General features: G+C 38.6%; 2 protein-coding genes across 4 annotated transcripts in view; both read right to left on the reverse strand.

Annotated features, from left to right (window-relative positions):
* LOC137977545 (uncharacterized) overlaps positions 1–14,717 on the reverse strand; it is a 17,829-nt gene extending 3,112 nt beyond the window's left edge. Inside the window, exons 1-7 of one of the 2 annotated variants that reach the window (XM_068824790.1) lie at positions 14,325–14,717; positions 13,377–13,575; positions 13,171–13,271; positions 8,251–8,336; positions 4,808–4,934; positions 3,341–3,481; positions 1,108–1,191 (exon numbers count right to left, since the gene is read on the reverse strand). In XM_068824790.1, coding sequence (XP_068680891.1) covers positions 1,108–1,191; positions 3,341–3,481; positions 4,808–4,934; positions 8,251–8,336; positions 13,171–13,271; positions 13,377–13,575; positions 14,325–14,388 — 802 coding nt within the window. In that variant the 5' untranslated portion in view covers positions 14,389–14,717. The remainder of the gene's footprint in view (positions 1–1,107; positions 1,192–3,340; positions 3,482–4,807; positions 4,935–8,250; positions 8,337–13,170; positions 13,272–13,376; positions 13,576–14,324) is intronic. The other variant, XM_068824792.1, reaches the window with a different exon arrangement.
* On the reverse strand, positions 14,477–16,733 carry LOC137977544 (BTB/POZ domain-containing protein 6-like). 2 transcript variants are annotated; one of them, XM_068824789.1, is made up of 2 exons: positions 15,267–16,733; positions 14,477–14,601 (listed from the first exon to the last, which is right to left on the reverse strand). In XM_068824789.1, the coding sequence occupies exons 1-2, from the start codon at positions 16,513–16,515 to the stop codon at positions 14,591–14,593; spliced, it is 1,260 nt and encodes a 419-aa protein (XP_068680890.1). In that variant the 5' UTR covers positions 16,516–16,733; the 3' UTR covers positions 14,477–14,590. The 2 variants fall into 2 exon arrangements, with proteins under 2 accessions (XP_068680890.1, XP_068680889.1); XM_068824788.1 differs by having other exon boundaries at positions 14,501–14,601; positions 14,712–16,733.
* Positions 16,734–17,500: the final 767 nt, after the last annotated feature.

Genomic DNA, 17,500 nt, shown 5'->3' on the forward strand with positions numbered 1-17,500 from the left:
GAAACATATCATGACGTGACAAGAATTCATAACAGTCATCAGTTACAAAGATTGCTTGAAAAAAATTAAACTGTTGGAACTTTTACGATAAGGCGAAACATGCATAATAAACTATGTTCCATGGATGGATAGAGCGTATCTACTTTACAAATCGCTATCCATCCAGTGGATAACTTAATTGGTTTTGATAGTGGGCCATATCTACAAGATATTGTCATTTCATTTGGGTCGTCTCTACAAGACCAGTAAGTAGCTGACCAAGCCAATAGCACGATATTCTCGGTACGTCACTCATTGTTATTAATATGCCAACCAGAAGCTACTTGGCTGTTGAAACAACTTCTTTTGTTCTGTGGTTGGCAAATTTCAATATTCAAAAGAAATGTGACGTCAATGTTTGTAAACAAGAAATATCGCTGAGACAGAAATTTGAATCTACCGACGGAGTTCCGACTGACTAACTAAGAGCGCTTTCCTTTTGAACAGAAAAAAACAGGTGCAGCGATGGGTGCAGTGGTGAAAGCACTCGCCTCCCATCAATGTGGCCCGGGTTTGATTCCCAGATACCGGCGTCATATGTGGGTTGAGTTTATTGGCTCTCTACTCTGCACCGAGAGGTTTTATCCGGGTACTCCGGCTTCCCCTCTCCTCAAAAACCAACATTTGACTTGATTTGCGTTAATTATTGATTTCAGTTTACAGTGTCCCCAATTAGTGCTCCAGTGCTAGAACGATTAGACACTCAAATAAAGTTCCTGTCTTTTCCTTTCCTTTTTTTTTTCTTTTCCTGTGGGACAACAAATGTAACAGTTCTCCCCACTGGAAATTTTTTCGGAAAAAAAGGGAATAACTTCACAAGTACTCCTCTTTTCTCCGGCGTTTTCACCAAGTGATCGGTTTATCGATGAACCATTTTCTTCATGATGGAAGACCCGTGCTCTGGTGGTGGCATGCAGTACCGAATCATTAAGCGGAAACGTTTGCCATTTTTTTCTGACCAATGGTAGGTTATACTGTTCCATCTGGCGGAAGTTCCCACCGGTTTATCTTTCAAATGGAAAGAGCTTTAAGTTTCATCACTAAAATGATCGCAGAGTTTCAAGTTACCTCTTTTCTCCGTTGTAACTTGTCGTGTTGGACGAGGTGTGGTCGGACCAGTTGAACTAATATTTGGCGTAGCGATGTTTAAATCTAGGCAAAGGTAGAACACAAAATTACGAGAATTAATGATAGTGGAACGTTTTGCCAAATAGCTTCTTGACATTTATGCGATATAAACTGAACCGGTTCTATGTAATGTGAAACTGATGTTAGCTTTTTCAAGAAGGGCTCCATCTAGGATTTCTCTGAGAAAGTTAAACAGTCAGCATTGGGATTGGCATTATAGCTACGTTTTTATTCATTTAATAAGCAAGAAAGTAGCTTTAGACGACGTGAACACGAGTTTGCGTGTCACAGCCTGGACTACAAGAAAGGAACAAAAGCTCATTCGTAATCCACTATGGAAGTGAACAATCGTTAATATATAAAACTTTCGCCACTCCGTCATAATGCCGTACGTTTTGGGAAGTTCTCTGTATAAAAACAATAGATGTTCAGTTCAATGAAGGGTAACAGACTTCCAAGAGGAAATAAACTGCATTTTTCAAACATAATTTTTATGTAAAGAGCCCCCAAAACGTACAGCTGACCATGATGGAGTGATGAAAGTAGTCAATGAGAATATCCGCCACGGATGGAAACTGCAGGGCTGACAGCTAAGTCAGATTTAATTTTAGTCCACAGGTGTATTAGATGCTTCTTGACTTCGATAAATAAAAGTTTGTTTAAAAAAATCATAAAAATCATCAAAAATCATCTGTGATCAAAAAGTTCCATTTAACCTGTTTATATCTACCCCACGCCCACCTAAATTATTGTGCTTTGTGACAGGCTTCAACTGACCAGTATGACCAACCGTATCTTAAGGATGTTGATATCTTTAAACAAATAAACGGCGGCAAAGCTGTTGTCCCAAGTTCATCGTTAAGAATTGACCTCTTTTCCTTTGAACAAAACACTACCAACACGTGTCCATGCAGTTATCGCGGAAAATGACCAAAAGGAGAGCGAATGTCTTTATCTATTGATAAGTGAGCGCCGTTGGCCAAAAAGAGCGAGCATTTGGAAAAATTACGACGAATAAAATATTGAAAGAATGTATCTATTTGAAGTGCAGGCTGCAGACGAAAGAGAAAAATGATCCTCACAGTTATCTGGACAATTTAAGCAATTGTCTCTTATAAACACCTGAAAAGCTCAGGTGGTACCAACGTGATTAAAACCCAATACCTCTCCTCAGTGCCATTGCGTGGCTTCATAGCTCAGTTGCGTTGCAACCAACTGAATTTTAGAGCATTGCTTAAAATGTCCAGATAAGTAATAGGATCATTTCTCTCTTTCGAATCAAATATTAGTTGAAAAATGAGATGCATTTTGTTGTTGGTACTCGGGGATATTCGTGATAAACCTTAGTTCACCTTGTATGAGCCAACCCACGTCTCTCTGGATGTTCTACCAGTATAAATATTTTTTTCGTTCGTTGGGGTTAACATTTCCCGTACACACATCATACATCCTTCATTTGATAACGCAGATTATTGAGACAAAACACATATATGGATATACTTCTTATATCCCTCTCGACTCAGTAAACAATTTCAGTCCAAGGATTACCGCGGGGATCCGGCATGGTTACCAGCTGAACCACAGGCTACCCAGGCTCGGTTGGTAAAAAATTATAAGGATTTGTATGGATATTTACACGCAAAAGTTGTCAATAAAAAGCCGTGCTTTGTTGTCGTGGTGATTTTCTCGCTTCTCGTGTGGTTATTTGCCTGATTGAATGCGGCCATTGCCGGAGTTTGAGCGAGACTGATGCCGGATAAGTGTGATTTTATCGGCGAGATGTGAGGTAAACAAGAAATTACTTTCCAGCCTTTCCTTTATTTAGCTACGACGAGTGACAACCCAGGAATTTGAGAAGTCGCTTAAATCGATTTCAATGAGGCAAATAACCACATGAACAGCGTGAAAGTCACCAGGACAATAAAGTACGGCTTCTTTATTGAGAACGTTTGCGTGAAAATATCTTTTTCAGTTTGTTATCGAGATTCCCATATAAATCCTTATAATTTTTCACCTTCCAAGTCTGGGCTGCCTGCGGCTGAACTTGTTAATGAGCATTCTCGATTTCCACAAGGAGAACTCAGGTCTTTTTCGGTCTTCGTTGCTACAGCTGCTTTAATCAGTATTAGTTGTCAGTTCGTGATTACAGTGAAACCTTCCACCGTTAACATACCGATATTACGTTGAGTTGTTTTTATTGACTGGCTGATTACTCCACTATGAGATGAATCTGCTGCGCTTTTTGGACCGTCTTTTGTTTGAGAGTAGCCATTTGGTACAGGAAGGTTAGCATTTCTTAGCTCGGCGAAATTAGCTGTCAGTATAATGAATATAAAAAGGTATTAATTCGGGTATTTTAAATCACATTGTAACGTAATGATTTTCGCCCAGTAATGACGTTTTACGACTGAGAATTCAAATTTTGACAAGAATGGTCAGTTATAGAAGATCCCAACAATGCCAAAAAAATTCTGACCAAGAATCTGGTGTGTTCATCACTTGTCCTTGTCAAAAATGAAAGCGAGGTTACTGGCGAAAACAAAGGGCGTCTCAAGATTAAAGGTAATGTAACAAGCATAGCCACTGCTCTCAGAAAGAAATCAAAGCCAACCAACCTTTACACAATTCAATGGCAAAGACTAGATACGGAACGAGTCCAACAAGACCACCAAGAAAGAAACAGACCGCATATCGAGCAAGAAGAGCAGTCTGTGGGCTGTGTTTTCGAGAGAACAAACGAAATAATTTCTGTTGGAAAAGAGCAGTACGAAAATCATCAGCACAGGAACACCAATCGACTTCAAGAGGGAAAGCAACAGAGAGATAACAAGAATAATTAATGTCCGATTGTCAAACACAATCCTCTTTTAAGAATTAGAGAAAGCAGTTACATTAAGCATTGATCATTAGAAATCGTTGCCTTCTGGCAATTGATTGTCATTTACTTTAACCTTATCGTATCATCGAATTTGATATCGGTACCATTTTTGATCAAGGTACCTACCAGAACATCCAATAGTTTAAATAACAAACACGATGTTTGTAAACATATATCTTTCCTATAGTAACAGATTCTTAATGGTTATGGTTTACATTCCGCACATATCACATACAGTCTATTCCCCAACCCCTTCTGTCGGTGGAGGGAAAAAGAGAGACACTGGGAACGAGATTGGCTTTTCAGAGCTTATGTATGACCTACGATAAAGACGAATTACCTTTTCACTGCGGTAAGTTAGTTTATATCTGCATTTTTACGAAGATGAGATGCCCACCAGAAATAGAGCCATTGATTTCTAATGAATGTAAAATTAGTCACTTGTGTGGCATTTCGGAACATTCTTGAATTTCCTTCTCCACCCTCTCGATTCCTCATTCTTATACTCTGGGTTCCAGATTTTCCGTTTGTTGATACAAGATTCCCACAAACTCGACGCATTCAGTTGACGAGATTTCGAACTGGATTCTGTACTCCAGGCTCTTGATTTTGCGACGAAAAATATATCCTCGATTAAAGAAATGTCTTCCATTTGGTAAGACGAGATTACTAGTAAGTTGTATTAAAGAGATAAAAGTTAAATGAAGGAAAGGCAAAACACTCCAAACTTACGCGAACGACCTCACTGTCGCCTGAGCTTACCGTGGTCTTCCCCAGTTCTTCGTCGGAGTCCGCCAACACTCGTCGTCGCTGTGAATTTTGTCGAGACATTTTCGGGTTCTCGTGTTGTTCGTTCTGTTTCTTTTTGGTTGTGTCTGACGGTGGTGGACTGGTGGCAAGAAAGAAAATACAATTTACGAAAAACAAAGTATAATCCTTGCTGAGTAGCTTTCTCTAAAAATATTAGGGAGTTAAGAATTTCGACAACGGCTACGGCAACGACAACGCCATAAAGCAGTAACATTATTGGTTAAAAGAGGAAAAATGATCGTGCTGCACGTGCTGCACGCATTTTTGTAACCTCTCCCGTACTCGACAAAACAACAGGAAACTTAAGCAACGACAACGGCGATGGCAACGAGAACGTCAAACATTTGCATATTTATTGGGCAAAAACAATAGCTTTGCACGCTGTGCACGTGCGTTTTTCACGTTTGTCTATTTCTTTGCCGTCGTCTGCAAAACAACGACGTGAAATAGCCAATTTCAAGGTTTTATGAAGAACGTCAGCACTTAAAGATAAATTTTCATTTTCTCCCCTAAATTAAGCGCGGCGGCCGTTCCGACCAGTGTAATTTTTGAGAAACTAATACACCCTTACCATATTAAACAGGTTGAAATAGTCACGAAGTGATTACAATTACCCGAATTTATATTGTGAGATGACCTTTCTACAGATACGGCGGCCATTTTGATTTCTATCGTTTGAAAAGACATTATGGGATGCTTAGGGGGCAAATTAATATGTATTTGCCCCCTGGGCATCCCATATTAAGATGGGATATTGCGTCGTGTAATTGTTACGAAATGTCCAATGTCCAGTTTGAGGGATGGCCATAAGTGTTGACCTCAAAAGACGGATCTTTCGCGCGTTGCTAAGGAAGTGAAATGTTACTTCCGGTGATTGACGTCATCATATCGTAAGCTGACCAGAAAACCCACTCACAAGCAAAAATCACTGCACGAACTGTTGTTTGCCCTCGCTCTTCCTCGCGTTCGTTCTCAGATCCACTGCGCATGCATGCATAAACGAAATGACTTCCGGTTTCAGAACAAGCTAAATTTTGCGGCGGTCTTTATATTGAATTACTTTTTTTGTATGGCACGTTGCACCCCAAAATACAGAATATAGCTAAGCATTGATTTTTTCAAATCATCTTTTTTGAAAATGTTATGGGTATTTCCGTATCGTTTATCTCTTTAAAAAGAACATTTTTCAAAATAAAAAGAAAACCATGCTTGGCTGGATGCAAAAACGAATACAAATTATCAAACCACTGATTAAATACCCAAATTGTTTAGAAGGAAGGCAAATTTAGGGTTTTCTTTCATTGGTCACGTGACCATGGGCATGGCATGATGATGTCACATCTAATATCATTGGTCTACAAAAGTTGGAAAGTGACCATAACAATACCAAATTCTTTCAAATTTTTTAACCATTACATCCTTAGCAACGCACCCCAAAAAACACGTCAGTAGACCCTTAAGTTCCCCAACAATTTGAAATGTCCATTTTTAAGGTTTTGACGACAACGTGGGCACACCGCAGTGAATCTTTCATTCTCACTCTCTACCAATCCACTTATTGTATAGACCCTATGCAAAAATGGCTGCCTTTAAATTATTCTTTTGTTCATGTTCAAAATAGCCCAACTAACCTCGTTTTTGAGACAAACATTCTAAAGAATTTGTTATCCTGAACGAGGTTAGTTGGGCTATTTTGAATATGAACAAAAGAATAATTTAAAGGCAGCCATTTTTGCATAGGGTCTATACTTCGCTCATAATATACAACATAATCAAGACGGAATAGTTGTGAAATACTTAAATAGCTCAAACTTATATTTTGAGGTGACGTTTTCGTTGCCGTATACGTAGTCGGCGTCGTGGTTTCTTAAACGCCCTCAACGGTGGTATGTGTCTCGTGTACATTTACAGATGAAATCCATGGATGACGGAATCTTAAGGGATTTTTAGGATTTTAGAATGATGGATCTTTGCAAGATTTTATGGTTTTAATAAGGTGGTTCAAAATTTTGATTCAAAATGAAAATCCTGGACCGCCTTTTTAAAGTAGGAAACCTCGATTATTGCACAAACATTATTGCAGCCGCACTGAGCTCATATTTTCCGGCTTATTCACACTGAAAGTTTTCCACAAGGACAACTCTTCAAGCTCGTTTAAACGGTTCATTTGACTACCAATTGTTAATACGTAGTTTGACAGATATTGGGTTAATGTTGGAAGAAAAAGCCAAGTCCTGCAGAGGTCGTTCAAACTGTTTTATTGGAGCTAAAACTTTGAAGAGCGAGGATCAGACTCTCCCGTCGAGATTTACGTGGCGCGCCGCCACATCATATTGAAATGCACTCAGTGCGTTTACTGTTCCTATAAATGAACGGATATTCTTCGCCATGGGAAAATGTGACTTGATGTTGTATGAAAATTGGAATCAGTTTTAATTCGAGTTAATACTCAGTTTCGACATTTTTCAAAATTTCAATGAATTTGAATATAATCATTTTGGTTCAGCACTGTTGAACACACGTTAAAGCAAATATTAAGGCCTTCTCGTCTGAAAAGATCTCAATTGTGCTTTGTTTGTTTTCTTTTTTCAATTACGAACGTGTCTTGCACCAAATAAAACAATAACAAAAAGTTACGCCACTACTTCCTTCTTTGTGTGCTGACGATTTTGTTTCTTTCTTATATCACTTTTTTCAAAACGCATTGGCCGTTTTCTCATCGGTTCCCTTAAAACTGTTTGTTACCTGGTTATGAACGAAATTTCACATACGATTATCGTAACTTTCCAACAAAGTTTATTTTCGAAAATTTTGCTATTTACTTTCACTTTTCGCAGCGTCTTGAAATTCGTCAGTAGGCTAGATCTTGCATGCAAAGTGTTTTAATGAATGTGCAACGTCACGTTAAGTGATAACAATTGCATGGAAACAGACCTTACCACGAAATCAATAATCAACATATATACAGTTCTTTTTTGTCCTTCATTCAATCGCACTTAAAGTTGATTCCAAACCGAAAATTCGAACTAATAGATACACATGGCGAAATTAAGATATCCTTGAGTTGATTAACATGGAGCGAATTCCTCCTCAATTTGACGGAAAAATCTAAATCCACGAGGGTACTAAATAGTTTTCGCAATTTGTTCCAACTCAACAAAACGCACTCCCAACAATACAAAGAACTATGTGCGACAGAGAGTTTATTTTAGACTTAATTATATGAAGCACCTTGTCTCGCTTGGGACGAGAACACGAACGAAAGTTCTCAAGACTAGGGGAGATGAACTGATACTTTCTGATTTCTAATCTCAGCTATCGTACTTTCTGTAAGAGCTCTACTTCTATTTAACTTTCGTTCAAGATTCCGTATTAAGCAAGTATGATTAACTTACTTTGGAACTAGGTTCTGTTTGTTTGATCCTCCTGGAAATCCTGGAATACGTAAGAGGCTTCGAAGTTGTAGCAAGCTTAGAAACGCCTAAAAAATAACAAAGCAATTTCTTAAATGTATTTGGATTTAGTACGAAAAACTGACGCAAAAATTATCAGTCGATCCAACGAATTAATTCAACCGCTGCCTGCGTCGATTCACCCTAGTTACCACAACACCTATGAAACATTTATATTACCGCGGGATAAGCGAATTAGAAACTCTTCATTGTGTAGCGGAAAAAGCTAATAAGCTGTAATCATTCGATCGCGTGAAAACCGTGATAACTGAAAAAAGCAAAGCAGGCATAATTGAGGGTGGGATTGTAAATAAAGCGCAAATCTCTGCGCATTGCTGCGACTTTGGATCAGTCTGGGCAAAGTGCAGCTGATAAATCAGTGAAAGACCAAGGAGAGTTTTTGTTGTGGCCGTTCTAACCTTTAGTTTATACCGTCTAAGAAGAGAATGCAAACAGAGTAATCAGCAACAAAAGTTGAAAACAAACAGATCCCTGACGTGTACTGATGAAAAGGAAAGAGACTCCCTATGGTGTAGATCCTCCAGGGATATTCACCATTCTTAGCAGGAGTAATCTAAATAGGGTAACTAAGATACCTTTAGCGTTTTTCTTTTACTTATCGTGGTTAGCACGACACCCACAGCTGTTGCTGATACACCAAATTATGGACCACAAAACCTAATTAGGCGAATTCGATTTGACACGATTTCTTGTAAGACTTGAAGTTTGCGGGTCACGTGATTAGAGTACTGAAGCTGGCATCGTCCATTGCGTTGCCGTGAAGTTTCAAAACTAGAGGCACAATTAAGGCTAATTATTATAAGATTGCCTTGAAACAGACAGCCTCATTCCAACACGTTGAAGCGGAGAGGATTGCTTTACACTGTGTACGCATGCGTCAGTTTGCATTAAAGAAATCAAGACAATAGCGGAAAAGATAATGTAGGACAACTCCTTCAGTCGCGACAACTAATACTTTGCAAATTTGCAGTGGCACCACTGGGCAGGATAAAGTACAGATTTTGATTCGTGTTTTCAAATAATATTTAGAACAGAACTCAGAGCCACCCATTTTACTCATCTTTATGAGGCAAGATTGCTTAAATTTCTTTGTCTTCCCCATATCCACATTTAGATGATGAGGTTTAACGGAACCGACGATTTAAACGGCAAGGATACAAAAATGATGATACACGTAAGACACGCAATTTTAAAACATACCTCTTACTAACCCGGTTCGAGGGCTGTACTGTAAATCTTGAGGGAGGGGAGGGGGGGGGGGAATTAAACGCGGGTCAGTAATTTACATTACGGACCGAGAAAAGGAGGTTAGTGTGATATTTATTATGGTTGTTTACCATTTACAAGCAGAAGCCAGTTGGTACCGGCTAGGTTTGTTCAAATGGTAAGCAAAAAACTCCCGAATGGGAAATTTAGTTGGGATAGGCGTGTACCATTTGCAAAATTCGTTCACGTTTACCGAGAGAGTCTGAAGGGAGGCAAAATCATGGAAGAATGCAAACGGTAAACACCTTTTCCGTTTGGGAATTTTGGACTACCTTTCGAGAAATCCTGTTTTCTCCGGAAATTTTCCGTTTGGGAAGACCAAAATAGGCTTACCATTTACATTCCAACCGAAATTTCCTGAATTTTTTGGCAAATGATAAACAACCTATATCTCTGTGGTAATCAGTTGCGTCGGAAAGGAAACTAGTCAAGCTGTCTCTTCAACCGCCATAAAGATTTAAAAATGATAAAACTTCTTGGCTTTTTAAAATAGTTGCTTGCAAAATTCAAACATTTTTAGTTTTTTCTACAATTGAAAAGACATGAAAAACTTGCTAGAAAATGTTTTATCGACATTTAAAGTTTAGACTGTAGAGTACGGCCCACTAATTTAGCCAATCACAGCGCGCGTACTATCTGATAAGGCTTTGCGGCAATGTGCAACCATACTGAGCAACGTCAATAATAATAATAATAATAATAATAATAATAATAATAATAATAATAATAATAATAAATGTCTTTATTAAGAGTTCATTGTGCAAACAGACGTGCAACAATTTACAAGGCAAAAAAATGAATAAAAACAGATTTAAAACGACTTGTCCGGACCTCAGGTACAATATAATTATGCGACCTGGTTGTCAACTGCCGTGTTCTCTGGGGAGGTAGAAAAGCGCTCAAAGCAGTGTTGTTGGAAGAGGCCCTTCGCCATGACTTCGTATCTCTATTACGACGAATATCCAAGATACTGTGCTGCTTTAAACAGTAACCCAAATTGTAACAACTGGCAAAGAGCTTATCAATTCTACTTCAATATTTACTATAAAAAGCACCCTCCAGACATTGATAGTATATGTAAAAACTGAAAGGATCAAACTTTGAAAAAGTAAGTCCAGTAGTGTAGCAATCTTTTTCCCGCAGTACATTTCCTATGAACCAGAAAAATAAGGCTAAAGAAATAAGGTTAGTTTCAGCCTAAACGGGAGAAACTTAAGGGGTAAATATTTTTGATTCATAGGAAAATGCACTAGGAGTAGTCATTCCTATACTATACTCATATATTCAATGTATATCTGATATTATGATACTTCAAAGCAACCTCCGCTTTTGTTTTCAAAGAAAGACGGGAAATAGTGCTGCTTCGTGACACAGAAATATTGCAACCTAAATGATTTGTTTGTTTTTTCATCTCCATCTAACCAAATATATTTACGAACTCAAAAACATTTAACTACCTAAGATAATTTATTTAGAAAACTCCCTGCTGGTTTAAAATAAATTAAGACCTACTTTCGAATCTATAATTCTTTGCCGATGAAACACAGAAGAAGTTTCATTTGTTATTAATCCTACATGTTTAATTAAACACTCCAAACGAACTATATTTTATGACACTTGAGTATAAATTCAAAAACTTGAAGCATGCAAGCCAATTAACCTAGATTATTAAGTGAAAAGGTCCCTAAAGTTTATAAACTTTACTTACCATTTCTGCTATATTTTGACTAGACTCATTTACTCTCTTCAGGAAACATTCAACAAACTTGTAGTGTTTGATATGATTTTATAAAGCAAAACATGTCGATTGCTAAATCGGTCAGTGAAAACTGATTTACAGCCAATGAAATAGAAGGGCAAAACCAATACAGAATTATCATCACGCACTGGCGTATTATATTATCGATTTGTTACTTTAATCTGAAATTGTTTGGAAGTTAAGGCCAGTTTTAAACATCGCATTTCACATGTGCCTAATCTAATGCAAATGAGAAAAATCTATTGCTTTCGAAAATTTGCATTAGATTCAGCACATGTGAAATGCAACGTTTAAAACGGGCCTAAGGAATATTATTCAAGTTTAAAGTTGGTCTCCGTTAGTCGTTAACCAATAAAATCCATACGTGATATAACAGGTGTTTTCCATAAGGAAACACTTTAGGCGCGCGGTGTTTTGGGGCAAAGATACTTGACGACTTTATCATAAATAAAAATGGGAAATCACGTAAACTCAATAAAGAGAAAATAACAAAAGAGAAATAGCGTTGAATTGTTGTGTAAAGTGAAAAAAGGACCATCTTGCTAAAATATAGGATTTCTATGATAAATATAAATTTGTATTTGACTCATCAAGTGCAGAGGAATATCTACAAAAATCATTTTGTCTAAATTTAATGCCGACCTTCTGAGAGGAAACCTGTGGCTGCAGGATATCAAGCAAACAAATAACTGTCAACTATCAAGAATGTTCGGAATCAGTAAATATACTATGCAGTAGAGGACTTGCAATTTTGTTGATTTTTTAATCAATAGGCCATTTCCGAGTTCATGTCTGCCTCCTCTTCAAAGCGAGTCTAAGTGCAAAGTTTTTGTGATGGTAGTTGTTTCTACTTTACATATGAATGAAAACTAATTTTCATAAGAAAAACTTCGCACTTCGACTCACTTTGAAGAGGAGGCAGACATGAACTCGGAAATGGTCTATTAATTTAACTTGGTGTAAATCCCCAGAGACCTCTTGTCTTATCACGACATTTTATTTACTCTTTAGTTTTCTAGTGGCTTGAGATAGCTAAAATTGCCAAGCCTTTTCACCGAGCCTACCGATGCTAAGATAAGAGAAAATAAAAAGAAGTGGTTGGAATCATTTTTGTTTCAAAATGGCGGGTGCGACTAGCGCCATCTTGTTGTCAACTTAAACTGAGGTGGCACGGAACTTGTTTCCCTTTGTGTTTTTCATTGCCTCTGGTCACATGCACACGATTGATTTTGGTAATGTGGTTCTGCTTTTCTCTCTGCTTGAAGGTTTTCTCATTTTAAGAGGAATGGCAAATGTCTTTTTACGAAACAAATTGCCTCAACTTGTTCAGTACGTTTTTGGGTCATGTGATTTGCCTTTCGTCCCAGTCATGTTACTGCCAGGAACAATTGAAAGTGCGCGATATGGGAAAAAAGGCTCTGCAAAGCAACATTGGAGTAAAGTAAAGTAAAGTAAAGTAAGGCGACCATATTTAACGTCGATAACTCGTAACAGTAATTCAACTGACAAACCTGAGGTCGACGGTGCGCTCATTTTACTCCCCCCTCTCCATCAGTGCTCCGTTTTACGGGTATTTAAAGCTACTTAGCTACACGGAAAGGAAAGAAGTCGAAACAAGGATGCGAGATCCGGGAATCGAACTCAGGACCTCTTGCACCAAGGCCGCGCACTAACCGACTGTGCCGACTGTAATTGATTGCTGCTTTTTAAACGAGTTTCACCCAAGATTTACAGGAGCGCAATTCCATCCTTAAAAAGTGAAAAGAGATAGCTAATCCCCTGCAAGAGGCCACCATGCACTGCCGTTGACTACTTACTTTTCGTAACAATGACCAAGACCGGCTTGTATCCTGAAGGTGGAATGATCTTCTCCGAGGCACACAATTGAACCGAGTGACATTTCACACAGAAGCAGTAACTGTCAACGGAAACAAACGAAAAATAATTAAGGATTGGAAGAAAATTATTAATTAGGCTCAAAAAAACAGCCAAACATTGTACTGATCCGAGTTTGCACACTCACCTGTTTAGCAGGAAAACCGTATCTGTATCCGGACTTTGACAGCAATGTTCCGTACATTTGTCAACTGTCATATTACCCACATCACGTGGTTCCCATGGCCTGTACACGCCAGCCTCGAGACCGCTCCTAAGAATCGTGTTATAATGCGTTGCTTGTTTTACGCAGAAAGGTGCGTCTTTTGCAAGGGCTGTAATATGAACTAAAAACCAAGAATTTGGGACGTCATTCTTATAGCACATGATTCTTCTACTAACCTTGTTTTGGGATATTACTCCAAATTTCTAATCAGTGGAAACGAATAAATCCTATAACAGTTTCTTGCTGGTGTAGCGACATGGAGACGTAGATAAACCGTCACTTCGGTTCAGGTTTTCGCGCGGTCATAACATTCAACCAATCCTTCGAATCAATCCCGGTGAAAACAAGCGTCCAAAATTCACCAAAACACCTGCTACGCAGGCTAGCTAGGCAAGTGCCCAAGAAGACGTAAAAAATCATTCAAACTTTTTACAAGCAGAAGGTAACTTCGCCTCAAGGTTCACTAGTTTCGTCGAGGGTCATCATATCATATATCATATCATCATATAATACATCTTTATTTACCCTCGGATTTTTAGAGTAGCTTGGCGTAGCTAATATCTCCGAGCATTTACCCTCCCAACCATGATGCATCACAGAAGACAGACCACAATACCGGGAACTACATGCCCTGGTCAAATGACTGCCAGCTTTATTAACTTAAAAGGCGAAACTTCGAACTGAAAAACCGGCCAAATTTGTTTACAATAGGAGATGGGAATAAGCCTTTTCAAGGACACAAATTAAGTTAGGTTTACTTCACTGCATATTGAGGGTTTCCAAACATTTCTCGTGATGCAGTATTACGTGCCCGAAGGTCATGTAAATGATCCGCTTTTTATTTGGGAAAGAAGAAACCTGTTTACTCACCACTTACAAAATTCAATAGTATCCACAGCAAAAGTCTCTGTTTCTGATCTTCTCCGACAGTCATGATCGAAAAGACAGTTAAAATTCACGTCCACAGGCTCACGGAAAAAGCCGCGTTAATACTTGCGCACAATGGCTTTAAACCTCTTTCTCTGGAACATGTCCCATTTGGAGCAAAATCGTAACTAGAGAAAGCAAACCGCCAGGATCCATTCAATCAACGGGGTACAAGGAAAACATTCTCTTCTTTCAAAAATGCGTTTGCTTCACCCCCAAGCTGTTTAAGGGAGGAAAGAAATGAATCTTCCTATAAATCCCGAAGACTTGCCAAGTTGGCAAGATTGCAATTTTAATTAACACCCACAGCTGGTAATCGCTGTAACCTACAAAATCTGATGACAGGGTGGTCGCGTATTACTCCTCAAGGTTAATTCCGACGTGATCCAGTAAGTTTGAGAATGACAAAAAATATATATATATATAGCTAAAAGGAAAACCACGAGAAAAAGACAGGTCATGAGTATGCGCATACTCTCTGAGCACGTGACCAAAGCACCACTGCGTGTAATCACGTGTACAGTGAATGAAAAATTAATATGCACATCGTAAAATTTGTTACTTTGAATAGCTGGTAAGACTAATTTGTTTTATGTGTATCTAATAATTAATGGCGTCTCATCAGTTTCATCTTGAATTCTCAATGTAAACGAGGCTTTGGGAGTAAAACTGCTAGTGCCAATCGGGATCAGTAGGAGAGTAATCTCATCCGTTTTTGCTTGAAGCGCCTCTGAGATTCTGTCACCAACTTCTAATCATGAGCTAACAACACAGTGCAATTCGCAGACACGCAGAGCGCATTCAGTTCACCCTAAGTTTATATACAAAACAACAGTTCAGGAAACTGCCCTATTTTGATACTAGTTCCATTTTCGCAGTACTTACTGTTCATAAAAGTGAATGTTACACCTCGACATTTCACAGTTTTGTAGCCATTCTGCCCACTGGGCGAGTCAGAGCCATTTATTGACACTTCAATGGAGTACGTAACATGTCTTTTGAGAAGAACAGTGGAGTCTAGAAACACTTTAAACCCGCAGTACTGTCCGAGTTCGCCATGCAATCTCTCCGATGAAAACCAGCCCGTCTTCGATGTCAAAACGGCTTTATTTTCAGCGTTTTTTATTTCTAAAACAACCCAACAGCTGTTGTTTTCTCCACCAAATAGGCTGACACCATGTAACTTTAGATTTCTGTCAACGGAAATGTTGATACAATCCTTTGAAGAATCGTTTTTCCAGCTACTGCGAGTGGACACTGAGCCAAATCGACAGCATCGTTCAATATCGCCGAGGAAACCTGACCGCTTGACGTCTGGAAAACCAATGGGGAAATTAAATACAGAATTCATGTTATGAATAATATTAACTATTTCTCTCTCGGTTAATATTTTGCTGTCTAAGATAGCAATGGCGAAGTCGACTTGTTCCATCGTCGGAAAACGTATGGATTTCACAATTCGCTCTCCGAGAATGTTTCGTTTTGCATTACCACTTGCTATTACGCCTCGTCGTTCGCAGCTCAGTTTTGCCCACGAATCGACAACGCGAAACAAGTCAACTTCTCTAATATTCAAAGTATCTCTTTCAACTATAGCTTCCAGTAAAGACTGGTCAACTGTCGCGAATCCGTTCCCTGCTTGCAACACATCTTTCGTTTGCTCGTCGATGACCCTCCAGCAACGATCCACTAGATTTCTTTCTTCATACTTCATCGCAAATGGTAGGATTCTGAGAACATTAGATGGGTCCAAATTATCTTTCAAATATTTGACGCATTTGTCCACAAGTGAAGGTAAAATGTATTTTTTCGCCAGGTATAACACTCCCATGACATTAAGTCTGCTCAAATTCGCTTCATCGTAGTATAAATATCGAAACAACTCCAACAGACTCTCGTATTCACAGTCAGGAAGTTCAATAGAGTCACTAGTCTCCGCTAGCTCCCCGTAAAACATGGCTTCAAACACAGGACTGCCAATCGACAGCATTAACTTGTGAGCTGGAATCACCTGCTTGCTTTCACTTTCGCCATCTCTCTCGCGAACCACAAACTTCACATCGCTGAAGAGGTTGTTGTTGAATATAAAGTTTGTTCGTTCTTTAATGGTGTGTTTGATTGTTTGCCATTTCATTGTAGAAACAGACTTGGTTTAAAAATCAAATGGTATGACAGCCGTACAGAAAATACCTTTGAAATTCCTGTATGGAGGTTAGACATGACCGCAAGGCACAAATTTCATATTTGGGGTGGGCTTTCATATACAGGACTAAAATGGCAGAGGACAAAAGAACCATTGTTATTTCGGCCGATTAGGCCTTGCTAATTAGGTATTGTTATGTTCGCTTTGTTCTTTTAATTATTTCGGATGCGGTATAGGAAAGACCAGCCGCCGTTTGCTGAGGTGATCAAGGTCATCTTGTTAAACCTCTAAATACTGACTTCCTTATTGAATTACCTGTGAAAACGCGGGGGTAGCTCTTTCAGTGTCATGCATGTTTGGTTCTTATATATCGATGGAATGATGTCCGAGGCGTCTTTTACCAGAGATGGCAAGGCAATTTACTATCTTTTAAGAAAATATGCTTGCGATCATTTTAACCTTTGGGAGTAAACGTCTCAGAGCCATTTCCAATTAAAAAGACGAATTCTCTTTTGCGTTCTTATTCAAATTATGAAACCAAAAAGGTGTAATATTTTACAAAATATAATTAAGATTTAACAAGGTAAAGGAAGATAGGAAGATGAGCGCATAATAACTGACCTTACAACATCAAATGTCTTTTGTTTGTTTCAAAACTACTACATACGAAAAAATTCTTCAAAGATTGAATCAAGAGAATGTTTATCCTTATATTGTTCCGCGGTTGTCATATTTCTGTTTTTTGACTTTATGGAAAGCCTACAGAACTTACAGCACTTTTTAAGCGAAAGATCCAATCGCAGTAAGAGAGTTTAATGCTACTCTCGTGGTTTGGAGAATGTCAAATATAGCTACAAAAGAAACAATTGAAAGGTTTGGACAAACCTGTCTTGTGTCGATCCAAAGTTATCGCAAGAATCCCTTTGTATGCTCACCGCTTCTTTGAAACGCGCTGACATTTACTTGCAAAAGAACG

This window comes from Montipora foliosa, chromosome 11 (genome assembly GCF_036669935.1).
Source record: "Montipora foliosa isolate CH-2021 chromosome 11, ASM3666993v2, whole genome shotgun sequence".
Taxonomy (NCBI): Eukaryota; Metazoa; Cnidaria; class Anthozoa; order Scleractinia; family Acroporidae; genus Montipora; species Montipora foliosa.

What these genes read in the sequence shown, in the direction of transcription:
- LOC137977544 (XM_068824788.1), bottom strand. Translation starts at nt 16,515, where the DNA reads ATGAAATGGCAAACAATCAAACACACCATTAAAGAACGAACAAACTTT.